Source organism: Mytilus edulis, chromosome 9 (assembly GCF_963676685.1).
Source record: "Mytilus edulis chromosome 9, xbMytEdul2.2, whole genome shotgun sequence".
In the NCBI taxonomy this organism is placed as follows: Eukaryota; Metazoa; Mollusca; class Bivalvia; order Mytilida; family Mytilidae; genus Mytilus; species Mytilus edulis.
This window is the reverse complement of record NC_092352.1, coordinates 57,671,453-57,693,358: the sequence shown is the minus strand read 5'-3', so window position 1 is coordinate 57,693,358 and position 21,906 is coordinate 57,671,453. Positions and strand designations below refer to the sequence as shown.

General features: G+C 33.4%; 1 protein-coding gene across 1 annotated transcript; it reads left to right on the top strand.

The window, feature by feature from the left end:
* The first annotated feature begins 10,755 nt into the window (after positions 1-10,755).
* Positions 10,756-19,593, top strand: LOC139488626 (heparan sulfate glucosamine 3-O-sulfotransferase 6-like). Its single transcript, XM_071274357.1, has 2 exons — positions 10,756-11,813; positions 18,676-19,593. The coding sequence occupies exons 1-2, from the start codon at positions 11,230-11,232 to the stop codon at positions 19,289-19,291; spliced, it is 1,200 nt and encodes a 399-aa protein (XP_071130458.1). The 5' UTR covers positions 10,756-11,229; the 3' UTR covers positions 19,292-19,593.
* The last annotated feature ends 2,313 nt before the right edge of the window (positions 19,594-21,906 follow it).

The following is a 21,906-nucleotide window of genomic DNA, read 5'->3' as shown; positions in this document are numbered from 1 at the left end:
ATGTTTGTCTTCTCGACTGGAATCTGCTTGTTTTTAACGCTGTGAACAAGCCAGCTAATTTTGTCTACTGAACGTGTTATGCCATTGAAAACTTGTATTTGACCCATTTGCGCATATGATTTGAAAATAAATAAAATATGTTTTATATATTTTTAATTTTTTTTAACTAATGTAGATTCTCCAACTCGCTTACGTATTGCTGATTTTTTTAAAAAGATAGCACCTACCTTTTTCTTAAAGAGGCGGTGGTACACATGTGAATGGTGTGAAAGAGTTGTCTTTGTATGTGAAAGATGTTTTTAATAAATAAGGCGCGTAAGAAAAGTACATAAACGTCAATTTATATTGAAGTGGTTTAGTAAATGCCAAAAAATAATTGTAATTTACCAATTATGTATGATTAACTGCACATAACTGCAATCTTTAAGGGTCAATACTGATTTAATTACAGGGGGTCTCATTGGGGGGTTCCGATCCCGGATCCCGCTTACTGTTTTGTCAGATTCCCGTATCCTGCTTACACTATATACGTAAGCAATTCTCATTTTTTTGTCATTTCCCGTTTTCACGACACAATAATTTGACTTTCCCGTGTCACGCTTACCAAAAATCGGCAATCCCGCGTCACGCTTAGACCCCAATGAGACCCACATTACAGTTAAAGCGCATTTCCAGTACAGTAAATAGGTTCCTTAATACATCTATTAAATAAATGTTTTCTCTTTGTAAAATTGATGGTTGTTTTTAAATTATAACTAAACTTAAAAAAGCCGAAGTGCGTTTACGCGACTTGTATATGAAATTAACAAACAAAAAAAGATGAACTGTGCATATCTCTAATGCCGTCATCTTTTTTTTTTTTTTTAAGTATTGAAGAGTTACTTTTTCGAACGCAATGCCAAAACGTGATGTAGGTACATTTTCTTATCCCTGATATAAATTCCATATACTTTTCATACCGAACATGTAGATGGTTTGTTTCTCTCTGTTTAAAAATCTGTTTTTCAAACCATTGTGACAAGAGGCAAAGAGTATTCCTCTCACAATCGACTCAGTACACAGTGGTTTCAACCCACAAATGGAATTGGAAGATACCATAAACTTTTTTTATTTACTGTAACGAAAATCTTACTCCTAGAAGAACGACATTGACTCCATCAAGAAGTAGTCCGTCAAGAAGTAGTCCGAAGACAAAATCGTTTAAATGTTAATTGTTAAATTAATTTTTATAGGCAACTAGGTAGTGGAGTTTCTTCTTCTTCCGTTGCTAAGGACTGAATTCCTTTTGGATTTGTAATAGTCCACTAGACGGAGAATGAGATAGCAATGCTCCTGTAACTTTTTACAAACAAAACGTTCCGAGATACATACAATTAAATCTATGTATTCTTGGCTGCTTGGCTGCTGTTTATGGTATTGATTACTAGGGTGCCTTATATTTTGATAGGTGCACTGGAACCCATCTACTGTCAGAGCTTCTGAACATGAAGTAGCTGTTAGAATGTGGTGTCACTCTGTATAGTCCAAGGAAATCGAAAGATGAATACTGATTAACTCTTTGATTTGTTGGTGGCTGTTATAAACTTTGTGTGCCTCTATAGCTAGTACAACGATCTGTTGTGCGTAACATGGAACTGGTATCATGCAATTTCCACTAGCCCATGCTTGATCTGGTAAATAATGGCAAATCAATATATAGTTGTTATCATCTTGAGGCTTGTGGATTCCATCCTTATGTCTTGATCATATTTGTCACAAATCCCAGTGTTTTGTCAATATAAATGATTGTTACAAACCTATTGGCCCTCTTTTATATCTGTTCTAGTCGATTTATGTCATTGGGGTCTAAGGGTCCCATGCCGCACTTGCATATTCCAAAGTTGGTCTTACGATATATATACATTGTACTGGTATAAGCTGCGCTTGCATTTCTTACGTTTTTCAGTCGGCTTGGGGGACTTAATGTGACCATATTTCTAAACCAAGGTTAAACTTAGTTTCAATGATATTATTGATTACGATATCATCGTGATATGGTCCGTCCTTGAATTGCAAAGGATTTTTATTATGTTCAAAATGATTCATAATATTCAAAATGCTGACATAATGTAAATCACTAAAATCTAAAGCAAAATCAAAGTAATTTAACATTAGTAACATGCCACATGCTCACTGTTGGCTGTAATGATTCCACAATCTCACTGTTGGCTGTGATGATTCCACATGCTCACTGTTGAGTTTGATGATTCCACATGCTCACTGTTGTCTTTAGGGATTGCACATGCTCACAGATGGCTTTGAGAATTCCACATGCTCACTGTTGGTTTTGAGGATTTCACATGCTCACAGATTGCTCTGAAGATTCGACATGCTCACTGTTGGCTTTGAGGATTCAACATGCTCACTGTTGGCTGTGAGGATTCCACATGCTCACTGTTGGCTTTGTGGATACCACATGCTCACTGTTGGGTTTGAGGATTTCACATGCTCACTGTTTGCTGTGAGGATTTCACATGCTCACTGTTTGCTGTGAGGATTTCACATGCTCACTGTTTGCTGTGAGGATTTCACATGCTCACTGTTTGCTGTGAGGATTTCACATGCTCACTGTTTGCTGTGAGGATTTCACATGCTCACTGTTGGCTGTGAAGATTCCAATTGCTCACTGTTGGCTTGGAGGACTCCACATGCTCACTGTTGGCTGTGAGGATTTCACATGCTCACTGTTGGTTGTGAGGATTCAACATGCTCACTGTTGACTTTGAGGATTCCACATGCTCTATGTCGGCTGTGAAATCCAACATGCTCACTGTTGGCTTTGAGAATTCCACATGCTCACTGTCGGCTGTGAGGATCCAACATGCTCACTGTTGGCTGTGATGTTTCAACATGCTCACTGTTGGCTGTGATGATTCAACATGTTCACTGTTGGCTTTGATGATTCTACATGCTCAATGTTGGCTTTATTGATTTCATTTGCTCACTGTTGGCTTTGAGTATTTAACATGCTCACTGTTGACTTTAGGGATATCACATGCTCACTGTTGGCTTTGAGTATTTAACATGCTGACTGTTGGCGTTGAGGATTCCACATGCTCACTGTTGGCTGTGATGATTCAACATGCTAACTGTTTGCTTTGACGATTCCACATGCTCACTGTTGGCTTTGAGAATTTCACATGCTCACTATTGTCTTTAGGGATTGCACATGCCTACTGTTGTCTTTGAAGATTCCACATGCTCACTGTTAGCTGTGAGGATTTCACATGTTCACTGTTGGCTTTGGGGATTCCACATGCTCACTGTTGGCTTTGAGGATTCCACATGTTCACTGTTGGCTTTGGGGATTTCACATGCTCACTGTTGGCTTTGGGGATTCCACATGCTCACTGTTAGTTTTGAAGATTTCACATGCTCACTGTTGGCTTTGGTGATTCCACAAATTCACTGTTGGCTTTGAGGATTCCACATGCTCACTGTTAACTTTGAGGATTCCACATGCTCACTGTTGTCTTTAGGGATTGCACATGCTCACGGTTGTCTTTGAGGATTCCATTGGGCATGCGAGTAGCTACGTTTACGTCAAAATGCCCGGGCGTACACTTGAATTCTGAAAATAAAACAAATATTCGACATAGAATAAGAACAACTGGTCAAAAGCACATCAGCCTTGTGCTGTGGATAAAGTCTTTTGAATGACTCTCCGTGAAATTTTACGAAAATTGGACAGAAACTGTTTATGATCAAAAGAGTATGCAGAGCAATATAATAATGCAATTATATCTTTAATTCTCCCACATTTTAAGGACAAAATGTATTTCTTTCTGCAATTAATAAGTGGTCGCAGTTTGAGCTTACATTTTGTTATTTCTCAATTACATTAACTACTTGTCGAACCTTCATCGAATATCATGAAAATGCCGAAGAAGCTTTTTCTATTACTTATGTCTAAAGCTAAAATTTTGAAAGCATTTTTTTTCATTCATTTTTCTGTTCTTTTCTGATAGACAGCCGGATAGCCGGACTCTTCTTTACGTCAATTAATTGTTTTACATGCTCAATTTATAAACCTTCATAGATTGTCGTGAAATATTTCAGATCAAGAAAAAAATATCAAAAGAAATCTTTTTTTTTTAAATCCCTTTAAAGGGAAAATAAATTGATTCACTTTTTGTGGGAAGAAATCCTAGGTGTTCCAGAATTTTTTTATATTGCACCTCTTAGAATTTTTTTTTGTGTTCATTAAAAGGTGCTTTTGTTGATTGTATGCTCACTCACGGCACCATTTAAACTATTTAAAAGTAATATTGGTTTGGACGTTTTCTCTAAAACCAATGACCATTAGGCTAGCTTCCAGTTTAACACGATGAATAAGTTAACATATATTACAAGATTTAACCAAAACAAACAAACCATTAAGATTCAAAAGTATGTTGCTATCAATGATTTTTTACTGACAGGAATCATTCCGAACCCACTACCAGCAGATGCTTTAACATTGAGCGGTTGGCACCCCTCATATCCCTCGCCAAGGTTCGGGCGTACACGTAAAAATGACACAGCTACGCCACTGTTGGCTGTGAGGATTTTACATGCTCACTGTTGGCTTTGAGGATTCCACATGCTCGCTGTTTGCTTTGAGGATTCCACATGCTCACTGTTGGCGTTGAGGATTCCACATGCTCACTGTAGGCTGTGGAGATTCCACATGCTCACTGTGTCGGCTGTGAAGATCCCACATGCTCACTGTTGGCTTTGAGGATTTCAAAAGCGCACTGTCGGCTGTGAGGATTTCACATGCTAACTGTTGGCTTTGTGGATTCCACATGCGCACTATTGGCTTTGAAGATTTTTCATGCTCACTTTTGGCTTTGATGATATCACATGCTCACTGTTTCCTCTGAGGATTTCACATGCTCACTGTTGGCTGTGAAGATTCTGCATGCTCACTGTTGGCTTAGAGGATTTCATATGCTCACTGTTGTCTGTTAGGATACCATATGCTCATTGTTGTCTGTGAGGATACCACATGCACATGCTGACTGTTGTCTGAGAGGATTCCACATACTCACTGTTGTCTGTGAGGATACCACATGCTCATTGTTGTCTGTGAGGATACCACATGCTCATTGTTTTCTGAGAGGATTTTACATGCTCATTGTTGTCTGAGAGGATACCACATGCTGACTATTGGCTGTGAGGATACCACATGCTGACTGTTGTCTGAGAGGATACCACATGCTGACTGTTGGCTGTAAGGAATCCACAAACTCACTGTTGGCTGTGGGGATTTAACATGCTAACTTGTTTCAACCATTTTTGTTCCTTTTTCCCATAGATTTGGGGATTTTTAGAGTCAAAATTTCGAGATTTGAAAAAATAGAATTTCGAGTTAAAGTCGAAATTTTAAGATCGATTGTGTGCTTATATGTCCCTATTACGCTTCCATTAAAACGACTAAAACATTAGTCTACATAGTTTAAACAGTATTTTATTCAAATAATACATATAATTCAAACTGAATTGTTTACGACTGTGACATTTTAATCACAAAAGGTCTGCAGTGTCTAAACGCCATTCTTTAAAAACAAATAGATTAAAAATGTCAAACATGGCATAACATTATAAATGTCACGAGGATTAAGATAAAATAATAAATTTAACGTTTTCATCAATGATATTTTGTTATATGGTTGTATAGTTTTTATTCGTGACGTTTTTATGGATATAAACACTATTTTAACAAAGTAAAGTAAAAATATAAATGAGAAAATTATTCACAGTAAGAAATATATCTGTTTACTGGCGTGAAATATAATTTTTATACAATGTGTTTATTAGAACAGGTCCCTGCCCTCTATATTTTTTTCTGTCTATTTGACATGGCTTGTTTAGAAATTAGCATTTCGGAAGCTTTTAAAAGATTTCAAGACCCCCTTAATATACAAAACTGTCCATATTTTGAGTTAGAGCTGATGAAGTTTTCTATAATTTTGATAGAATTTGTCTTAAAAGTAAAACGACAAACTGTAAACCCGGGGTGGGACTTTTAATAATTTTCACTTAATTTTCATTTCTTGTTTCTAAGAAATGCACTACGAAATAAACTGTATTCTGGAAGTTAGATTTGACATTATTTCAAAATAACACAGATTTTGAAATTCTAAATGTTCCTGTTTATCAATAAAAAAAAGAAGGTCTTCTTGTTCTGTGATGCGAGAAAGTTGGGAGTTGTATACTTCTATTAATAGAACGTTTGGTCCCATTATTAGTCATATGATTTAACCTTTTGCGACCGACAAAGCCTATTAAAATTATTTATGAAAATTAAAACATTTGTTGTTCTGCTTGAATCTCCTTATCATGGTCAAGTAGATCTTTTTAAAAGAAAAACAAGTTGAAAGATTACCCTTTTGTTTGAATTTAAAACCTTTTCTTTTTGAAATATTCGAAAATTTACGTTTGAGCTTAAAAATAATTCGCTTTATAATCCATCTCGAGGGTTTTATCTCTGAACAAGAGATCCCACAACTAAAGTGTTTAAGATATATGAGATTAAATTTTTGAACATTGTGTTTATAATACAGATTTATCTATGTTAAAATAGTAAGTGTCAATTTTATCTTTAAGTAAATAACTTAAAATCAGTTTAATACTTTGAACGATGTATACATGTCACATTCGAATGATACAAGAGTAGTTTGATAAGCATGTGCAATAAATTGATCGTCTTTTTTTTTACAAAAATAAAATATAACGGATTATCTAATACCAGTGTCGATATTTCATACCGCTATCATCTCAGTAGCTTTATATTATACCTAAGAGTAGTTTTGCAGTTCAGCTAGATATATTTAGCCTACTCACAGTATTCTTTTTTGTTACTTTCCAGAGGTGTGTCCGAGACAAAGGTTTTATATATATACTAATATGTGAAAACTGTTGTTTCTTATTTGTGTTTGTAACTATGTGTTGTTTATTATATTTGTAAAAGAATATTATATTACAATGATATTATATTATGCTCCTTGTGAGCCCATTTTATGTAAATAAAGCATCTACTTCCTAACATCACCGTTTAAAAAAAGCATAGTAAGAAAAGGGAGAATCAAACTCTTGAGTCAAGAGATGCCGACAAAATCATTGCAAAAAACCGAAAAACGGCGAAACAAACCATCAAAACCCTACCCAAAAACTAAGAATGAATAACAACACCCGCACTAAACCCGGGAGTGATAGCAGTGAGGTGATCCGAAAGGGTAAGTATATCCTACTGCAGATATGCCATCGCGGTAATACAAAATCGATTTCTGATTCGATGATGTCACTAACAAAGTAAGGTGACGTGAGACAGCTATGAGAAATGACACTAAGCACTTGTGGATGATACAAACACCATATATGGCTTTAGAACTTTCGTCAGATATATCGTTAACTTGCAATCAACCTTTCCACCATATAGATACAAGCTTGGCCTATACTTCGACCCCCCCCCCAATTTTGACCATTTAAACCTACCCGAGTTAACTCGACATCAACCCTGGGTCGAGACAGGTTTAGTCGAGTTACAAGCTAAGGTGGCAGATGACGTTTATAGTCCTGCTTCTGTCACGAGTGAACTGTTATGTTAATTTGCTTAATTTAGGGTCTTTTTTGTAGTCCGCGTTACAGGCATGTCGATCTCATTCAACAACTATTCGGAAGGGAGAAAATATACGTTTTTAAGCTCATTATTAAATTGGAAGGTTAAAACAATATACGAACAGTAGAAAAGTATAAAACGCATTTGTTCTCGCTACGAAACTAAACAGAAGAAAAACTCGGCGAGCTTTTGTAACAAAAGGTTCGTTTGATTGATTGATTTTCGACTGTTTAACGTTCAGCGGTAAACATTACATAAACACATATACTGGACGCTAATGCGGAAATGTAAAATTATCTTTTTGAATACAGGCATACTTCAAATTCGTTATATTTTTAACTCACAAGGCAACAAGTCCAGTGGAAGATATATCAATTGTGTGTCAATCTTTGTTCTTACTTGAAATTACCACATACATGCTTGGAAGAAAAGTATCAAATGCTAATTTATTGGTTTGATTCCGTCTTCGATTGAATGATTACACTTATTTATCATAAGATTATACGTAATGTCTAATCAGTGCTTTTTGAATATGTGTACAACGAACGGAAGAAAACAAGTCGTATTTGCACACCCGGTCTGATAATCCCGTGTTACTATCAGTAGCCAGGACAATATGGAAAGGCCATGTATTTATCTATATATATACTTAAGGTTTCAACGAGCAGATCAGGAACTTGACGTTTTTATGTCACTCCTAATACATCAAATTGAAAATAGAAATGTCGAATGTGTCAAAGAGACAACAAGACGACCAAAGAGCAGAAAACAATCGAAGACCACCAACAAGTGAGATTCAGGGCTCTCGTTTTCTATTATAATGTCCTTGGTAAATGATGCCTGTTTACGAGGTAGCAAACATGTTCTCTTATATCACAGCAATAATCCTATTTTCTTGTTTGTCATTTTTGAAATCCCTGAAAGAACTGGATAAGGAGGAGGTCTTCTTTTCTCATTTTTTTTTTCGTTTTTCTCTTTTCTTTCCACCCTTCAACGGAGTTTTACTACTTGCCATGAACAAAAAAAGATACGATACCCTAAGATTTGATAGCCGCGATCCTAAATATTTTCCAGCGTGTCATTTGTATAGAATTTCTAAATAGGTCTGAGTTCGTTTCGCCTAAATATTTGCGACTAAGATTTGACTTAAGACATCAACATGTGAAAATGCATTATATTTAGGAGCAACTGACTCGTCTATCAACATGATAATTACGACCTTGGTACTAGTTTGAAAGTTGAAATGGACATCAAGAAGTTAATACAATATACATAACCCCAACAAAGGAATTTTAAACTTTCTAAAAATAAGTTAATACTAAAATTCCAAAATCCTGTCAGATATATGATCTTCCATATGTTTTAAGAAAGTAAACGTGTGAAATAGTTAATGTAAATTATATAATATCGTTCTGCCCATTTGCACTTCACATCAAAAGGAACAAATTCGTTTCGTATAGAAATTTGTTTACCGATGTTGTAAATGATTTCGTTTGATGAACTCTCCTAAGAGGAAACACGTTTCTTTTTCTGGACTTCATTATAAACAGTTCAGATCATAATATTATTCTTTTATTCTGCTTTGAAAATAAACCTCGATCATATCTAAGCCGTAAGACATATAAAAGAATGTAAGATTTAAATAGTTTATTCAAATCTCGACTTTAAAATTATAACGTAGTGTCTGAATAGTCAAACAAGAGGGTGTAATTAACAAAACGCTTGTTATCAATACCTTCTTATTAAAGTGTTTTTAAAGCATTCAAATTTCACACAAATATTGACAAAACCATTTTTTATCTGACTAAAGTGATTTATATGTTTACAAAGGGATAAAAGAATAGAGAAATGTATCTCGTATAGTAAAAAATAAAGATGAATAAAACATTTCAAAATAGTTTTATTGAGTATCGTGCGGCTAAACGCGGAATTCAACACTTTAACGTGACTAAAAAGATATTTTTTTACAAGAAAATGATAATAAAAAGTGAGAAAACGTGCACAGTTAAATTTTATACACATGCGACTATTTTATAAACATGCAGCTTTTAATTGTGTAATGACATTTGTTTTATGAAAATGTCAATTTGAAGGGAAAATGTTATTTGTGTCGTGAGGTTGCTGACTAGTTGACGCCACCCTCTGACACATTTATTTATCATATATATTTCGGATTGAACTTGTCTCGTCCATATACTCTCCAGTGCAGCATTAGAATGGTTCTCGGCTGACTACTACACGTTGTTCATATGTAATACAATCGAATATTCCAGTTTAGTTCAGCAGCCGATTTTTGGCATACAACCACACATGCACTGAGACAAGGCAAACCGCAATCTAAATTTTGTTACAATTTATGTGGAACATCTATTGATAGTTTTCTAGTATTTCTGCAAGCTTCGATTTTGTATAAAATAATATTAAAAGTACTGAGATTATGTATTTTCTAACTGTATAACCACTTTCCTGTACAACAAAAGAAAACAGCAGAAAAACGAATTTGGCAAGTTGATTGAACATGATTTCAAAGAAGATCATCAATGACTAGGGAAAAAACCCAGATGTTAAACACTAAAAAATATGAGACCCGGCTCCCTCAAAAGGAATAAGGTCCGTGTTGCAATTAGAGGTTATTACTGACTCTTTCAAGTAACCCGGGTCTAATTCCGTCGAGATTTCATGCATTTCCTGTAATTTCCCCTATCGCTTCCCACCTTCATATTTATGTGTTTCAAATTAATAAAGAATTAAATCAAATTTCAACAGAAAAAATATCGTTTTACAATTTCTGTAATTAAATGTAAACTATACCCCATGCATCATATTAAAAATGAAATTTACCAGTACTTCTAATTAGAAAATTGCATGCAAAGTGTAAGAGAAATTATATTTTCCGACATGCTATATATCATTTTCATTTTATGACAAACTTTAAAAAATTAGAGTAGGGAAGGGTTCAGTCATTATATAATATAAACACCAAGTAGTCATTGATGATTTGCAAATTGGTCAATTATACTTATAATACCGAAGTGTCAGAAATATTAATTTTAAGTTGAAAATTTTCAATCACAGGAAACTCGAATGATAAATTAAATATTGCGTACCAAAGTTTTTTTTAAGTGTGAGTAATGCCTTGGTTGTTACACTTATGTGCGCGTAAAACAAGTAGGTGTGAAACCATATTTTCATATCCCAGTATATTTAAATACAGGGGTATTAAAATACATTGATAGACCGGTTACAAAAATATGATATTTTATTTTTCTACACGTATTATTATTGAAATCGTTTTCTCATTCAATGATTCCTAAGATCTGCCTTCTGTTTGAATCAGCCAATCAGAATTGAGAAAACAAACACATGCTGTTTAATCAATAACAACTTACGCTAAACATTGCTAAACCTATATTTACTCTATGATCCAAGCAAAGTGCAGTGGTTTACTAAGTAAGCTAATTTTGAATCTATTTCAATAGGAACCGTTTTATGTAAAATCGATAAAAAGCAATTGACAATCATAAAAACGGTCAACGGAGTAATGTTTGTTTCAATGACAATTTTGGAATAAGCGAAAATGAAAGGCGATGAGAAATTTGTATTCAGGATTAATATTTAGAAATTTTCGAAAAATTAAACTTTATTTTGGATTATGTTTTTTATTCTGTGTGATATTTGTGTTGAGCGGATATTTCGGCGAGACTCAATATTCTGAAGGGTCTCTACTTTCTAATTCAAATGCATTGGAACCCGGGACACTAAAAGACTTTCAGAATAGACGCCACAATAGGAATTTACAGTTCTTGTACTCTCAAGAGCTCTTAACAGGGAATAAGAAAATAGATTTGAAAGTCAAGACGAACAAAGGTATTTCTATTTCACCGAGGATATTTACCTACAAAAATTACTTCTTAAACGAAGATGAAAGCTTTAATGAAAATAAGCTTAACATCGGAAGAAACAAGGCGACGGATTATACAAATTTAAATTCTGATGAAAAGAAAAATAAATACTTAACAAAAAGACTACCTCATGCAATTATCATTGGTGTAAAGAAAGGCGGGACAAGAGCCCTGCTGGAGTTTTTAAGGGCTCATCCGAATGTCCGAGCCACAGGCCCTGAGCCGCACTTCTTTGATAAAAACTATGAGAAAGGCCTCGAGTGGTATAGGTTGGTATTATTATTTAAAGAGATATAAATTATGTATCTAAACAAACTATTAACTTTTCAAACATTGAACAAAGAGATATTATATTTCATATTTTAATAACAAAATATCAAGAATATAAATAACTTGAAGGGTGAAATGTTTTTAAATCTATGGATAGTTTCGGTACTTGCACATTTACATAATAAATTAAATACTGAAAAGTCAATTAAAATATTTTACATACCACTTTAAAATTGCAATTATTTCGATTAAGACGCTTCAATAATTGGCAAAGTCGAGATTTATTTAGCATGTGCATTTGTGAAGATTCTTCACTTTGAAACAAATTAACAACAGCTGAATTTGCGAAACAGGAAATTTCTTATTTGTGTCAAATTACCTAGCTTGTAGTTCGTTAACGATTTATTGCTTAATAATGAAGTTTATTTTTCATTTAGTTAAAAGATATATAAAAATTAAAACGGCATGACAATATAAGTGATACTTCAAAATAGATTTTTAGAATTTCAATTAAATATCGTCAATTAAATTACCAATATAAAGATTTTTACAGAAATTCAACCTCAAAGCTTCAATTAAAGTTCATTACATTGCGATATTGGTAATCGATTTCATTTGATTTTGTCTAATTTTAGTAATGAAAGGGATTTCTTAACGTTCAATTACGTATGCCTGATTTAGTTTCTCATGAAGATTTAATAAGGTTTTGTCTTCGGCCTTGTCCTTCAATTTTAAATAGTCCGTGAGGACTTAAGCCATCTGTCAACTGTCCATTAGATTGTCTACCCCCTGCCCAGTTTGAACTAAGGTCATCTTTTTCATTTTGAAATAAATATGAAAATGATTAACGAAAATAATCACAAATGATAAAGGGTCTTTACATTTCTAAATTAGAAGTTATCTTTTCACATAAGTGAACCGTGTCACAATAATGATAGATTATTTCTGAAAAATATTATAACTTAATTGATATTTGATGGACAAAATCCATTCAGAAAGAAAAGAGCTTTAAATTGAGCTGTAATACACAATGCATGCTCATCGTTTTAATGAATACCTTGGTATTTTTTAGCAATAGGGTTTTAAGATTAAGAAACACAATGTAAAAATGATCAATTTTATTTTGTTTATTGTTTGTGGTGGTCTAAATTTACCAACGGTGAGATTTTGTCGATTCAACAAAGTTTTCCTTCTAATGAGAAATGGAATGCATAATTGTTATCATAAAAAGAAAGATTTGAAATAGTAATCAAATATTTATTTACAGTACTTGTATATATAATCCTTCATAAAATAGCTAGTTTGTTGAATAAATAAAGAATGAAAAAGGTTTTAGCAAAACTTTTGAAGAGTTGGTATAGCCAACTAGCAATTATGATAGGTCTTGACTCGGCTTTAAAATGTTTATCCTGTTAATGATACAGCGACCCAACAAAAACACAAGCATGAAAGCCGTCTAATTCTTAAGTCAAGTAATTTATGGGGCCCTTTTTAGCTAGGTGCTGTTCGGTGTGAGACAAGACTCCGTGTTGAAATCGTACTTTGACCTGTAATGATTTACTTTTACAAATTGTGACTTGAATGGAGAGTTGTCTCATTGGCACTCATACCACATCTTCTTATATCTAATAATATAACAGTTAAAGTTTTGACCAAAGTAAAGTGTCTTCATAATATTTTTATCTTTCAATCGCCACGAATTTAGAAAAAAATGTGTTCCGCTTCTAGAAATACTATGATAAGTAACATTTCTTCGAGCATACAAAAAAAAAGAACTTAACTTATACAGGGAATGATATTTCATTTGTGTATTCATTGATAAACTTATCTTCAACATATACGTTCAAGATACTACATGTATTCGATGTTATACTCCAAATCAATATAGATGGCGCTAATGTTTTCTTTAATGAATAATTTATTTCACCGCCTGTTGCAATTTGGAATCTAAATAAAACTCCCATTATTTTCACCTGTAAAAGGTCAATATATTTCTATGTAAAGTAAATATTAATGACCACGTAAATAATAAATAACCATATGTCACTTTTTCGTAGAAATTCCATTGAAAGTATACTATTTGCTCTTTTCTATAAATCTTGTAAGTACTGTTATTGATTTACGAGGCCCCTCATGGTGGTGTCCAAGTAATCGCATAATCACAATTGTTTTGCCAATATAATCAGATAATCATTGATTATTATTTTTTAATAAGATACTCAAATAATCAAAAAGATAGTCCTAGATAATCATATCATCAATTGATCATGAAATATATTGTGTGGTAATTAAATAATCACTATAAAACAGTCAAGTAATCACATAATCAAAAACCCCACGAGGAGACTCATTTATGAAATTCCTTTTCAATTTTTGTTTGTCATATATTGTATAAATTTTTGTTTGCCATAGCATGTATATGCTTCTTTCAAATAAAGTATATGTATGTGCCTGTAACAAGTCAGGAGCCTGTAATTCGGTGGTTGTTGTTTGTTTATGTGTTACATATTTGTTTTTTGTTCATTTTTTTCTATTTTAATAAGACCGTTAGTTTTTCTCGTTTTAATTGTTTTACATTTACCATTTCGAGGCCTTTTATAGCTGACTATGCGGTATGGGCTTTGCTCATTGTTGAAGGCCGTACGGTGACCTATACTGAGTTGTTAATTTCGGTGTCATTTTGGTCTCTGGTGGAGAGTTGTCTCATTGGCAATCATACCACATCTTCTTTTTTTTATATAACAAATAATCATGAAATCTTTGGTGTGGTAATAAAAAAAATCACTATAAAAGCTGCCAAGTTATCACATAATCAAAAACAACACGAGGTGGATCATTTACGAAAATGTATATTTTTATATCTAAATAGATTCAAAATTCAATAAACACATAAGTCATCTTCCTTTTATAGCTGGTGCCTATCTTATGATTAAAACGCCAAAGTTAATATATAGTGTTGAAAAGTGATATTTATTTCGTGTCAGAAGTTCGTTTCACATCAAAATGATTTGTAGTGCAAAATCATGTTAGCGATAACCTTATCATGTATCATCGATTGGTACTAAAGTACAAGACAGACATGTATGGAAATATTGAGAAGAGCGACTTTTGTCCTGAAATATATAATAGATATATACATTTTAACATATATGATAGGAATGATTTAATTGGGATACATTTATTGTATTTATTTTTGCAGTTAACGATCTGTTTTTCATGAAATGGTATTAACTGCCAAACGATAAGCTTTAATTTTTCTGTAAATTCAAATAATATTTTAAAGTTTTTCTCGTATAAAAAGTTACAAAAAATAGGTGACCTGTTGCTGTTAATAATATTTTTCTGTGCCATTTGGTCTCTTGTGGAGAGTTGTCTCATTGGAAATCATACCACATCTTCATTTTTGTATATAATGCAGCGAGGGATAAAGGGGTCGTAGGGACTCCGTATAGATTTTTTTTGTAATGAGGGCTGATAATTAGAAATGAAAGTGAAACTTTGACATAGTTACTGCATTGTAAATCCGAACGGCGATGTGCAATTTAAAGGCTTAACCGAAAATGAAAAAAACTAAACTATGGTCTATAAAAAATTACACAGAAAAAAACAAAATTAAAAAATTACACGAACCCTGATTGAACCAGACACGAACATGGCCAGGTGCTCCGGAAGGAAGGTCCTACATATGTTTTCACTTGTTAAATCCGTATTTACACGCGATCGCAGACATGATAAATTATCTGTACATTTTCGAGATACCAATGAAATGAGTTTATATTGAATTTGTCTCTAGCTTTTGATTTCGTCATTTATAATGGACTTCCCCCTTTTTTAATACAAAATCTCAATCGTTTGAATTTTTTTAGAGAGATTTAAAAGAGACTATGGTCTACAATTAATACCATATATTCCCTTGTCAATTTTCAAAAACTTTAAATGATGACACATTTCAAAAATCACACAACAGTTGGCCAAACTTTTCGTTGGCCATCTGTGTCTGCAGGAAAAAACACAGATTGTTAATTTTTTTAACATTTTCTATGGTAACAAATTTTCTTACCTCGAATAAAAATTAAATGTCAAGGTTAATAAGTGTTATGATTTTATTTGCATATTACTGTAAACAATTAAGACTAGTGGCACCAGTGGAGAAATCCAGAAACAAAAACCAATATCCGTCAGGACATGATTAATATCCGTGCATTGCAGCATACCGAGAAAAAATAATTTTCCTTCATAATAAAACTTCTGACCTTTAACACCTTGTTACAAAAAGTGTAAGAAAATTGTCTGCGGAATTCGTCGGTCGATTGCAAAAGGTTATTAAAAATAATTTATGAAACATGCACTTTTAATTCTCTGGAGTCTTGTTTCATATAAAAGTCTATAAATCTCCATAAAATTTCTTTTTAATTAGAATTGTAATTTAATATTTTCATTGAAGAAAGTTTAAAGGCATACATACTTTTATTGCATGTGTTATGCCATAAACAAATAAGAAAAACATTATACTTCTAAGGGTAAAAGGAAAATTAATCTTCCGATATATACATTAAAGCTTTAAGTATGGCTATTTCACACGTCAGATTTTATTTTGTGTTCGTTAGCTGTTTTTAAGATTGTGTTTTAATATGTGTTTTCTCGAGAATCATTAATTTCCTGAGCTGTATTTGGAAAAAAAACTTTCGAACTTTAAGCACTCAATGCTCTTCAACTTCGTCTTATCGTTTTTATTATGTTTGTTTTGTCTATGTATTTGCCAAGACCAAAATTGGTTTTTGCTTGTTTCGCAAATAAAGAATTTTATTTGGCCTTTACATTTCTTTTTATTCGAGCGTCACTGATGAGTCTTTTGTAGACTAAACGCATGGCATCCAAAATTTAATCCTGGTATCTATGATGAGATTATTAGATCAATCTCTTTGTTAATTTGACGATGTTTGAAAAAGCTGTCAAACTTGATGAGAACGTTTCTTGTATCTCATTTTCATGACTTCGTAATAGGGGGAAAACAATGGGTACCAACACAGTGAATTAATCATTTTCCTTTTTGTTTTTGGTACTTGACGATTTCATAACTGGGTTATAAAAAGGGGACCAAAGATAAAATGTAACGGTATATGAGAAGATTTCAAATATTTTGGCCACGAGCATCACTGAAGAGACATGTTTTGTCGAAATGCGCATCTGGTGCAAACAAAATTGGTACCGTTAATTTTATTACTACCACTGGGTCGATGCCTCTGCTGGTGGACTATTAGTCCCCGAGGGTATCACCAGCCCAGTAGCCAGTACTTCGGTACTGGCATGAAAATACGGATTTTTTGTGTTATTAAAATTTGCTGTTACAAAATGATGGAAATTATTATAAATTAAGGAATGTATCTCCCTCATGCAAAGCTCTGATTTCTTTCACGGATTTGGCTATACTTTTTGGACCTTTTGGATTATAGCTCTTCATCTTTTATATAAGCTTTGGATTTCAAATATTTTGGCCACGAGCATCACTGAAGAGACATGTATTGTCGAAATGCGCATCTGGTGCAAACAAAATTGGTACCGTTAATTTTATTACTACCACTGGGTCGATGCCTCTGCTGGTGGACTATTAGTCCCCGAGGGTATCACCAGCCCAGTAGCCAATACTTCGGTACTGGCATGAAAATACGGATTTTTTGTGTTATTAAAATTTGCTGTTACAAAATGATGGAAATTATTATAAATTAAGGAATGTATCTCCCTCATGCAAAGCTCTGATTTCTTTCACGGATTTGGCTATACTTTTTGGACCTTTTGGATTATAGCTCTTCATCTTTTATATAAGCTTTGGATTTCAAATATTTTGGCCACGAGCATCACTGAAGAGACATGTATTGTCGAAATGCGCATCTGGTGCAAACAAAATTGGTACCGTTAATTTTATTACTACCACTGGGTCGATGCCTCTGCTGGTGGACTATTAGTCCCCGAGGGTATCACCAGCCCAGTAGCCAGTACTTCGGTACTGGCATGAAAATACGGATTTTTTGTGTTATTAAAATTTGCTGTTACAAAATGATGGAAATTATTATAAATTAAGGAATGTATCTCCCTCATGCAAAGCTCTGATTTCTTTCACGGATTTGGCTATACTTTTTGGACCTTTTGGATTATAGCTCTTCATCTTTTATATAAGCTTTGGATTTCAAATATTTTGGCCACGAGCATCACTGAAGAGACATGTATTGTCGAAATGCGCATCTGGTGCAAACAAAATTGGTACCGTTAATTTTATTAATGCAGTTGAAAGAAGTTATGTATATATTCGTTTTATTTTAATTTATATTTGCTGCTTAACAATCATGCATGATTCTCCAGAAACTCCAATTTGTATAATAATTCAACAGTAATGAAATGCTTAATAAAGGAAGGAGATAACATTTAGGTACTAGTATGCACGAACATCACTTCGCCATCTATTCAAATTTTCCAAAGGAGATGAGTTGCCACAATGAACAAGGTCCGATGAAATAACTCATGGTCATTTTTAATACATCACGACGAAATACTAGTATACCGTTGCATTATTGGTTAGCTAAATTGAAAATTCATTATGAACAAACACCGGATTTGCTTCAACTTGTTCCCTTTCTCCAATTTACGCAAACCGATATATATGTATATAAATTGTATGTGTATGCTAAATAAAAAAAAATATAGAATTGATTTTACGTTTTTTTAAACGATCTACAATTTTCTAAGGCATTGTAGGGAGAATTCTATTCATTTTCATTAAAACATGTGCGAGCTTCAGCTATTTTGAGCCAAAAATGGTTGAGCTCTACTTCATTTCGCATATACATATATTTCTTATATTTGTAGGAATCTTATGCCAGAGTCCGATTCATCACAACTTACAATCGAGAAGACACCCGGGTATTTCATAACCAAAGATGTTCCGAATAGAATTTATAATATGTCGTCTGCTGTCAAACTTATAATCGTTGTACGAGACCCAGTTACAAGGGCTATTTCAGATTTTGCTCAAATAGCTTCAAAGTCACCCAAAGTGCATTCTTCTTTTGAAGCTATGATGTTCAAAGATAATATTACAACCGTGGATACCTCACGTACTCTTATTAAAATTGGAATGTATTCAAAACATTTGGAACGATGGCTGGATTATTTTCCTCTGGAACAATTTCATATTGTAAATGGTGAAAATTTAGTGACAGATCCTGGCACAGAGCTAATAAAAATACAAGAATTTTTAGGTCTCCCGATAAAAATCACTGACAAAAATTTCCATTTCAATCAGACACGTGGATTTCCGTGTATACGTAAAAAACTTAATAAAAGGCCACATTGCTTAGACGAAACTAAAGGTCGGAAACATCCATACATCAACCCCGAATCAATTCAGTCTCTGCAGGCATTTTTCAAACCATACAATCGAAAATTCAGTAAAATGGTAGGACAAGACTTTGGTTGGTCGTAAAACTGAATATTAATTTCAGCTGATTAAATTTATTTTAATGTAACATGTCACATCAAAAGATTAACCTAAATTATGGCATTAGGTACGGGTCAAGACCCAACTTCACAATACAAGTAGTTTGAATGGGAGATATGCGTTTAATGCTGTTATAACTGAGTGCATGTGTGTAAATTTCATTTTTATTAAATTTTATAAATTTAAAATGAAGCTACAGTTGTCAGTAGCTTTAATTATGTTTAAATGTTTTGTTGTTATAATTTATTGAAATTTTGTTACAAGATGCTATAAATATTTAAATATTATTTTGTGTTAAAAGAGTTTTTTGTCAGTCAATAAATCACTAACAAGTTTTAATATTCAATATATGTAAATTTCAACAGTGAGGTTCGCTGATGTTGTCAATATACATTAATGATAACATTTTCGTGCTTTATTTCACACGAAAACAGTTCATATCTGTTCTAAGTTATGCATTGCACCCCTCGACACCGTACGTATATGACGTGAAACACTTTTTTCGTTATGAGAGTATACCAAATATTTGAAATCCAAGGATGTATAAGAATCGAAACATGAGAAGAGCTATTTGACAAAAAAAAAAGGGACATACAAACGTTAGCTAAAAGGTCTATTTTCCCTACTTTGTCTGAGTGTTGAAATCTTAGTTCCTTTTTATATATCATGTATTTATAAAGGGACATTGTATGAAAAGCATATTTTAAATCATCACGGCCAGTCCATATGTACTGTCTACAAAGCTAGTGATACCCTCGGGGACTAAAAGAACACAAGAAGCGGTATTTATCAAATGCTATGACAATATGTCCGAAGCGCTTTTCCAGATTTACCAGCATAAGTGGCAAGTACATGAGACATCAAACTAACGACGCAGAAAATAAGTTTTATAGATCTGCCATTTATTCGAAAATTATCAAATGACAAATGACACTCGCTGACTATATTTCTGACTTTGAAAAAGAGGGGCGAAAGATACCATGCAGAGGGACATAAAAACTCAAAGATCGAAAATAAACCAAACAATTCCATGACTAATAAAGAAACAGACAAGCAGACAAATAATACTACACAAGATATAGCATAGAAAACTTAAGATTACGCATTACGAACCACTCAAAAAATTTGGGGCGATATCAGTTGTTCCGGAAGGGTAAGCAGATCCCGTCCGCATGTGGCACATGGATATGTGACATGGTTAAACTAATTTTTTTTTAGATCTCCGTCATCTATACATTATCTACTTATAGCAGTTTGCTAAATCTTACACTTGTCAAACATGTACTAAAGTCAATGAATTATTGCTAAGATTGATGATTGTTGGTTGCTTAACGTCCAGTGGCAAATATTCCATGCATGTTCAGGACGAATTATTACTAAAGAGAAAAGCAAGTGGAATAGCTTACTAAAACGTACATTTATTCTTTGACTAAGTGCACTTAAAACAAATTTGATTTTAGTGCTTTTTATCTCACCTGGCCTGAAGGGCCAAATGAGCCTTTCTCATCACTTGGCGTCCGTCCGTCGTCCGTCGTCGTCGATGTCGTCGTCTGTTAACTTTTACAAAAATCTCATCCTCTGAAACTATTGGGCTAAATTTAACAAAACTTGATCACAATCATAGTTTTAAAATGTGTCCGGTGACCCGGCCAGCCAACCAAGATGGCCGCCATTGGCTTGTAACTCTGAAACCAAAGCATTCAGAGCATCAGCAAAGTAAAATCTACAAATAAGTCAGCATGACAAAAATGGTCAGTTGACCCCTTAAGGAGTTATATAATTGCCCTTTACAGTCAATTTTACCATTTTTCTTTAATTTTTCTCATCTTTTGTCATCTTGAAGGGCCTCTACATGACAAAAAGTGAAACAGTTCAAACAAACAAAAAAACCAACAACATTATCTATTACATTTAACAAGAAACGAAAAATAGTGTGAAAGACGGCAAGTCCACCACTGATTTACATGACCCTGACTTGGGACATGCACAAATATAATGTAGATATTTATAATAAAGATGTGGTATGATATTGCCATTGAGACAACTCTCCACAAGAGACCAATTGACACAGAAATTAACAACAACGAGTAAAGAAAAACAAGCAATCAAAAACATAAGCCGTTTTTCTGGATGAATTTCAAGTTATTTGAAGTAAAGTAAAGGTATTGAAGAAATAATCCAAAGAACTATGAAAGAAGAAAATCACTTTTATGTCAGAGTGGGAGGAAATCCTTACAAAACAATTAGAAAACAAAGAGAAGTATGTTCTTTGAATACACTTAAATTAAAACGTAGTTAAAATTTTCAAAAGATTTTGCTTTTACATGTGTAATTTATTACATACTATTAAGTATGATCTTGAACAACTTTCCATTGGTTATTATTAAGCGGACAAAAGATAAAAGCCTATACCACAATAATTGCAAAAACATTACAAATGACTTTTTGATAATTACATTCAAAATGATGAAATTTTGAGGGCTTTTTTTCTCAATTAAACATGTTTTATTTTGAATCACCGGGAATAGAAAACGCAAGCAATCTAGGGCAGCTGATTTAGGAGTCACGGCCCTGTATCCCTTTTAACAGAACATACCGGT